This window comes from Canis lupus, chromosome 4 (genome assembly GCF_048164855.1).
Source record: "Canis lupus baileyi chromosome 4, mCanLup2.hap1, whole genome shotgun sequence".
Lineage (NCBI taxonomy): Eukaryota > Metazoa > Chordata > Mammalia > Carnivora > Canidae > Canis > Canis lupus.
The window spans coordinates 20,768,531-20,776,905 of record NC_132841.1 but is presented as its reverse complement, the minus strand read 5'-3'; the positions used below and the strand labels follow the sequence as shown (position 1 = coordinate 20,776,905).

Here is an 8,375-nt window from a genome sequence, read left to right as displayed (position 1 = left end):
ATTTTGGACATTGACAGTCAGTACAATTTGGGGCCATCTGTTTATATTCAAGGTAGTTGCAGAGAAGATCTTGGCAGCAATGACTGGATAGAAAAAACTCTTATTGCAAAGTACCCAGTACATCTATATAAATTCTTTCTGAGAATAATAAAAGACTTTAGTTGTAAACAAAGCATCTATACAACCCTAACACACTATTTCTGGATTTCTGTGCTGAACTCTAGCGAGATCTTTAAAAGAACTTAATGTGGGTAGAGAAATTCACTAACAGCACCCTATGTATTTGAGAAACTAATGAATGTCTGGCAATTTGATTTAATTACATTTAATTGGAAAAGGACCACGGACTTTATGGGTTTTTTTAATTGTGAAAAATCTATATATTCCCAATAAGCTTCGTAGTACAATAATAAGCTTTAAAAAAAGCTTTAAAACATCAAAAAGGGAAAAAAGCCAGCAACTAGAACAAAATATGTAATGAGATTAACAGCACCTATGCTTGGCTTTAGAGAATTCTTCTATATTCAGCTGGTTAAAATATTCTATATTAATGCTGTACATTCTTATCAAAAGGTTTCCAAAAGAAAAAAATAAGAATTAGACATTTATGACTGGAGTTAGTTGTAGTAAGGAATTGGATGTGAGTGTTTGACCATTCTTCGTGCCTTCAAAGTTCTGCAGAAAACTCTGTCTTCTTTTTAGTCCATCCAAAATGACTGAATTATTAGATGCCAGACTCTGTGTCCTAAGATATTAAAAATAACAGAATTATTACCTTCCAAAAGGGCCTGCATTTCTAATCAAAGCATTATGCCTTCATTTATTACTTTGAAGCAGCATAACATTTACTAACACTAAGGTGCACTTATCCTATAAGTTAACCTTTAAAAATCTAAGATGTGCTCCTTTCATTTTAAAGCACCTCAGTTATTTGACAGCTACTTTCCAAGTTCATATTTTCAGAACATCTTTTCTCAGATCCAATATCAATTATATTCTAGTCAAAAACAATAAGCTCCCAGGGTGCCTAGCTGGCTCCATGGGAAGAGCCTGCAACTGTTGATCTCAGGATTGTGAGTTCAAGCCTCAGTTGGGTGTAGAGATTACTTAAACAAACTTTTAAAAAGAAGAAGAGAAAAATAATATTGTCCCTGAAAACCTCTTCTATACAACTCAAGTGTAATTTGTTTCTTTTTTGAGAAGTCATATGAAGGAGAAAAGCCAACTATAATATTTTTCACATTGACAATGTTCTTTTCCAAGGAGCTAGCTATAGGTTAGGTTAGTCCTTTATCTAAACACATCTGCTTTGCTTCAGCCAAATCAAATTACTTGTTTGGGCATTTTGCTTTTTTTTTTTTTTTTTTTTGATTTTTATTTATTTATGATAGTCACAGAGAGAGAGGCAGAGACACAGGCAGAGGGAGAAGCAGGCTCCATGCACCGGGAGCCCGATGTGGGATTCGATCCCGGGTCTCCAGGATCGCGCCCTGGGCCAAAGGCAGGTGCCAAACCGCTGCGCCACCAGGGATCCCGGGCATTTTGCTTTTGACATTCCCCATTTCCCACCTATTCTCTCTATTACATGCTCATCACATTGATATGCCTCAAAAATGTGTCCTCCAATTGAAGTGTTCCCTTAAACATCTCATCACTCTAATTCCACATCTCTTTGGCAGTTATGAAGAGTTTCTGCTTTGTCTTTTTTTTTCTTTAAGGAAACCCTACCCCCAATGTGGGGCTCCAACTCACAACCCCAAGATCAACAGTCATGTGCCCTATCAACTGAGCCAGCCAAATCCCCCTCTGCTTTGTACTTGAGTTCAATTTGTCTGTTTGTTGGTCTACTTAAGACCAACTTGTCTGTTTTATTGTTTGTTGTTGGTCTACTTAAGTAAAGTGTAAGCTTCCTGTAGGTAGCAGCAGCATCTTACTCATCTCTATTCCTGTAATTCTTGTAACAGTTAGGGCATATAGTTTACGTTCAAATGCTATCTTCCCTCCCTTTTCTTCTACATATCTTTAATGCTTATACTTACAAGTCTTTCAAGAGAACTATATTATAAACAATTTTTAAGAAATTAAATTTCTCGGGGATCCCTGGGTGGCGCAGCGGTTTGGCGCCTGCCTTTGGCCCAGGGCGCGATCCTGGAGACCCGGGATCGAATCCCACGTCGGGCTTCCGGTGCATGGAGCCTGCTTCTCCCTCTGCCTGTGTCTCTGCCTCTCTCTCTCTCTGTGTGTGACTATTATATATAAATAAAAAATTAAAAAAAAATTAAATTTCTCAAGATTTCACAAATTTATTTTTTTTTATTTTTTTTTTAATTTTTTTTTTATTTTATTTATTTATGATAGTCACAGAGAGAGAGAGAGAGGCAGAGACACAGGCAGAGGGAGAAGCAGGCTCCATGCACCGGGAGCCTGATGTGGGATTCGATCCCGGGTCTCCAGGATCACGGCCTGGGCCAAAGGCAGGCGCCAAACCACTGCGCCACCCAGGGATCCCCAAGATTTCACAAATTTAAATTCTCAGCTGCATGTCAAGGAGTAATTTCCCTTAACTGTTTTAGGTTTGATTTTTTGTTGTTGTTCCTGCTTTTGCCAGAGAGAGAGAGGGAACTCGTGGCTTGTTGGCTAACACTACCATTGCTTACTTTGCGGACATTATGTTTTGATACTTTATTTTTTTTCTAAACCCAGATTTTATTTATTTGACAAGAAAGAGTGCACAAGCAGGGGGAACGGCAGGCAGAGGGAGAGGAAAAAGCGGGCTCCCCACTGGGCAGGAAGCCCTATGTGGGGCTTGATCCCAGGACCCTGAGATCATGACCTGTGCTGAAGGCAGACGCTCAACGACTAAGCCATTTAGGAGCCCCATTTTTTTGATACTTTAAAGACTTGATATGAATTAAACAATTGCTTCAAGCAGAAAAGATCTGTTGTCTAAAAAAGTGAAGATTATGTTTTAAAAATGCAGACCCCGGGCAGCCCTGGTGGCGCAGCGGTTTAGCGCCACCTGCAGCCCGGGGTGTGATCCTGGAGACCCAGGATCGAGTCCCGTATTGGGCTCCCTGCATGGAGCCTGCTTCTCCCTCTGCCTGTGTCTCTGCCTCTCTGTCTCTCTCTGTGTGACTATCATGAATAAATAAATAAAATCTTTAGAAAAAATAAATAATAAATAATTCTATTTATAAACACACAGATGTCTGAAAGAACATAAGCCAAACTATTAAAAACGTGTAGGTCACTTCAACAGAAAGGCAATGGCAAAAGTTGGGGAATGGAGACCTCAAATTTTACTATTCATTTATTTAACGATTTTATTTATTCATGAGAGACAGAGAGGCAGAGACAGAGGCAGAGGGAGAAGCAGGCTCCATGCAGGGAGCCCAAGCAGGACTCGATCCCGGGACTCCGGGATCATGACCTGAGCCGAAGGCAGATGCTCAACTGCTGAGCCACCCAGGCATCCCTATTTATTTTTAAAGATTAATTAATTTATTTTTTTAGTTTTATTTTATTTTTAAAAGATTTTATTTATTCATGACAGACACACACACACACACACACACACACAGAGGCAGAGACACAGGCAGAGGGAGAAGCAGGTTCCATGCAGGGAGCCCGACGTGGGACTCGATCCTGCGACTCCAGGATCAGGCCCTTGGCTGAAGGCGGCACTAAACTGCTGAGCCACCCGGGCTGCCCTATTTATTTATTTTAGAGAGAGAAAGCACATGCGCTAGCTGAGGGAGGAGCAGAGGGAGAAGAAGAATCTCAAGCAGATTCCCCACTGAGCGTGGAGCCCAACACAGGGCTTGATCCCATGACCCTGAGATCATGACGTGAGCCAAAATCAAAGAGTTGGACACTCAACTGACTGAGCCATCCACGTGTCTCCATTTTTACTTTTTTATATTTCCTTTTTTAAAAAATATTTTATTTATTTGAGAGAGCACACAAGCGGGGTGTGGGGTGGCAAAGGGAGAGGGAGAAGCAGATTCCCTGCTGAGCTGGGAGCCTGACATGGGACTAAATTCAGGAACCCTGAGACCATGGCCTTGAGCTGAAGACAGATGTTTTACTGACTTCACGTAGGCACCCCTATCTTTCACATTTCTGTATTACTTTACTTCAAAATGAAGCACACAAGTTTATGTAATAAAAAGCTAGTAAAGATATATGCCAAATTTTAAGATTAGCTTTTTAAAAAAGATTTTATTTATTTATTCATGAAAGACACAGAGAGCCAGAGCCAGAGGCAGGGGGAGAAGCAGGCTCCCTAAAGAGAGCATGATACAGGACTCACTCCTAGGACCCCAAGGATCATTACCTGAGCAAAAGGCAGATGCTCAACCACCAACCCACCCAGGTGCCCCTAAGATGAACTTTTTGAAAACTAAGAATATGAGGAGAATGTTCACAATGTAATATCATTTGAAAAAAGCACCATGCAAAATAAGAACTACAGTATAGGTAAAACATTTAAACAAAATAAATAGATCAATATATTCAGACTCAAGTGTTATAAATATACCACATATAAAAGTGTTATAAAGATAAAAATATAAAAGGATTTTTAAAAAATATCTAAACAGTAGAGTAATTATAGGTGTTCAGTACTGGGGTGCTTGGGTGGCTCAGTTAGTTAAGCATCCAACTCTTGACTCTGGCTCAGACATGATCTCAGACTCCTGGGATCAAGCGCCATGTCAGGCTCCAAACTCGGCCGGGAGTCTGCGTGAGGATTTCTCTTCCTCTCCCTCTGCCCCTGCCCCTGTCCACTGGCGTGCTCTCTCTCAAATCTTTTTTAAAAACCACTTTTCGGGACTTCTCAAACATTCTCTTATGATTATACTACTTTCATAATCTAAACAATGTTATTTAAACAAATTAGCATGGATAATATTGGTGGAAAGTAGCTGCATCTCTTTCTCGACCTGTGTAGAACTAAAAATATACGTGAAAACTTCCAACCTTCAGTTCAGAAAGCGCTTCATTTACAGCAGCTCATTCCTGTTTTTTAGAAATAATTCAAGATTTAGGGCAGCCCGGGTGGCTCAGCGGTTTACCGCTGCCTTCAGCCCAGGGCGTGATCCTGGAGACCCTGGATCGAGTCCCATGTCAGGCTCCCTGCATGGAGCCTGCTTCTCCCTCTGCCTGTGTCTCTGCCTCTCTCTGTGTGTCTCATGAATAAATAAATAAAATCTTAAAAATAATAATTCAAGATTTAGAAGTAGTAAATTTTGGTTAACATAAATAATGAACTCTATCCTATTATATAAGATATTTCATTGTAATTGTATACAATTTATTCAGTAAAGGCTGGTATGTCACTATAAAAAGTTTATTCAGGAGTCTCCCACTAGATAATTCAATACATCCTTGATTTTAATAACTCCTGAGGAACACTGGTCCATCAAACACTTGTCCACATACTTACCGTGGAGAATCTATGCCACTGTCTCCTGCCATGCTATGATTTTCTGCTCCTTCCAAATGGCTGTGTTCACGTTGGATATCCTGAGCCAACACTGGCATATGGGAAGTGGTGAAAACTACCTTTTCTGTGAACTGCCTTCTCATTCCCTGACTCTGAGCGCTCAGACTCCAGCTAGTCGGTTTCTTTGCAGTGTCACCAATAGAGTCTTGTAGGGTTTCAGTCTCTGAATTGGCTTTCTTTGTGCTATAGTAATCAAATGTACTTCCCTCAGTTTGGCCAGAGGTCACGAAGCTAGGTTCTTCCTCATAGTTAAAACTGGACTGAGTCCCCGAACTGAGGCCACTGCTTCCAGCCAAGAGATTAGGTGTTTGGCTTTCACCTGGGTTAGTGAAAAACCCAGAGGGTCTGTAACACTCATTTCCTTTCAGCACCTGCAGCTCAGACCTGTGTATTTTGCTGTTGTACTCAGTCACAGATCTTTTGGTCACTTTTTGTTTTCCCAAATGATTCCACTTGCTTCTCCCCGTAAAGGAATACTGAATGTGGCCAGGCAGCATTTGACATAAGTCCTCATTCCCAGAAAAGTCTTCCTCATCTAGATACAATGAACTACAGGCACCATCATCATCTTCCAATTCATTCTGATACAAGGCCTGATTATCATCAGAAAGCCCTTCGTTTTCTAGACTTATAGTCTCTGCTTCCTGGACAAGTGCCTTTCTCACTGATATGTCTTCTAAGTCTCCGTCTTGTCTCTCAGGTTGTCTCAAATAGTTCGTACCAACTGGGTAATCCAAAAGACCAAGATTTTGGAACTGGTGTATTGTTTTTTCAACTAGTCTACAAGCAGAGGATGCATGGCCTACGGAGGGGGAGCCTTGTGATAACAGGACATGCTGTGTTTCTTTTGCCTCCCCTAAGGCGTCAAAGTGAGAATAACTTTTCCTCAAGACCTCAGGGATTACCTCGTTTTTTCCACCACATACATCATATCTCAACATGCTTTTCCTAAAGGAACATTTACTGCCATCTTGCAAAACACTACACTGACAGTAATTTAAGAGGGGATCTCTTAAGTCATCACTGGTAGGTTTGACAGTAGAGTCACTCATATAAATGGATTCCGCCACCGGTTTATCTTTACATGGCTCAGCATGTGGTTGTTTGGCTTCACTCTCAAAGATTCTTAAGGAATCCGGAGACCCTGACCTTTGGAAAGGCTTTCCCTTTGGTCTAGTCTGACCGGCTTTTAGGTCACTGGTCTTCCGGATGTTGTGCCCTTTGGTTATTGGGGTCCCTCGGTGAGGCAAACCCTGGAAAGGATTACTAATTCGCTTCTTGTAAATCAAGTGGGAACCCAGCACTGATAGATTCTCAAGTGGTTTCTCAACTACTGCTTCATTTGGGCTCTTAATCCTGGGGGTGGGCTGTGTGGCAGGGAGCTTGGGATGCTTCTGCAGTCTGAGGCTTCCGGGCTGAGGCTCACTTCCCGGACTCCTGACTTTGTGTCTCTCCCTCTGAGAATGGCCTCGCCGCCTCCGAGACTTTGCAGACTGGCCCCGCCTTTTCCTAACTCCCTCTTTTGAAGTATATTTATGCTTAATCGTCAGCATATCAGTGGAAGTGCCCTGGCTATTACATTGTTTCTGTTCTTCGTATTTTTGCATTAAGACTGTATGTTTGATTAAGTTGTCAACGGTCAGAATGGGATTAATTCGTTTGATAATCTCATGTTCAATGTCTCGAGGGATATTGTCCAAGTTATCTTCATCTCGAACAGGCCATTCTTCTGGTGGGAACTGGGCAGAGAAAGTGCTGTGCTCTGTTCTGGACTTCTCCTTCCTGGATATACTACGCCACAAGAGGCTAAAGCCAAACTTCTTGCCTTTTTCTCTGTCTTTTGCGTATGGTAATGGTTTGGCGCTTTCACAGATGTGATGCTCAGACACTGAAACTGCTCGATTCTGAACCAAAGATTTGGATTCCTGAAGATCTTTCTGGCTTTTCCTAGACACTTCTGCAGCAGCGGGTGTCTCTACATTCGGAGGGCACGGATCAGGGAAACACCGGCAAGACTGGCAATGGGAAATGTGGGCAGCGTTTTCAGCTAACTCCGTACAGCTCGCCATGCTCACCAGATATGTAATGCGAGTTGGCATTGGGTGACTTTCATCTGATTGGTCTCTCTTACTGTCTTGGGGGGTTGCATTTGTGATGAAGTAAGTCTGAGGAGTGACTATGAAGTATCCCTCTCCAGTGTGATAAATTTTCCTTTCTTTAATCAGAGTTCCCAGGGTGGTATACAGAACATCTTGAGATGGGATTGCAATGCCTAAAACAAACAAGCATTTTATTGTACCGATAGATTTTGTTTTTTTTTATTTTTTTTATTTTTTTTTAGATTTTGAATTAAAAAAAAAAAACACTTTGATGAGTGAAATCAGTAACTCAGAAATGACCACACATTTGCTTGATGAAACCAGAGCTAACTGTAACCCAATTAATATATGTAAGTAAAATGCCAAAGAAGCATTAATAATAGTCACAATTTGAGTATTGGTCTACACAAATAGATAGTAGTAAATTAATAGTTAAGTAGAGAAAAAAATCTGAGTTCACTTGAATACAAACAAGTTCTACAACCCCATTATGAATTTAAATTTTGATTTCTTGGAAGCAAACATGGGAATTTTGGAAAACTGCAGCCTCATTGCTTAAATCTTAGTAAGAATCTAAAGAGAAGGGAACCCTGGGTGGCACAGTGGTTTGGTGCCTGCCTTTGGCCCAGGGCGCGATCCTGGGGACCCGGGATCGAATCCCATGTCGGGCTCCCGGGGAATGGAGCCTGCGTCTCCCTCTGCCTGTGTCTCTGCCTCTCTCTCTCTCTCTCTCTGTGTGACTATCATAAATAAAAAAAAATTAAAAAAAA

General features: G+C 41.4%; 1 protein-coding gene across 3 annotated transcripts in view; it reads right to left on the bottom strand.

Moving 5' to 3' along the window:
* Positions 1 to 309: 309 nt before the first annotated feature.
* STOX1 (storkhead box 1) overlaps positions 310 to 8,375 on the bottom strand; it is a 51,839-nt gene continuing 43,773 nt past the window's right edge. Inside the window, exons 3-4 of one of the 3 annotated variants that reach the window (XM_072823372.1) lie at positions 5,447 to 7,778; positions 310 to 745 (exon numbers count right to left, since the gene is read on the bottom strand). In XM_072823372.1, the coding sequence (XP_072679473.1) occupies positions 598 to 745; positions 5,447 to 7,778 (2,480 nt within the window). In that variant the 3' untranslated portion in view covers positions 310 to 597. The remainder of the gene's footprint in view (positions 746 to 5,446; positions 7,779 to 8,375) is intronic. The other 2 variants (XM_072823373.1, XM_072823374.1) reach the window with 2 other exon arrangements.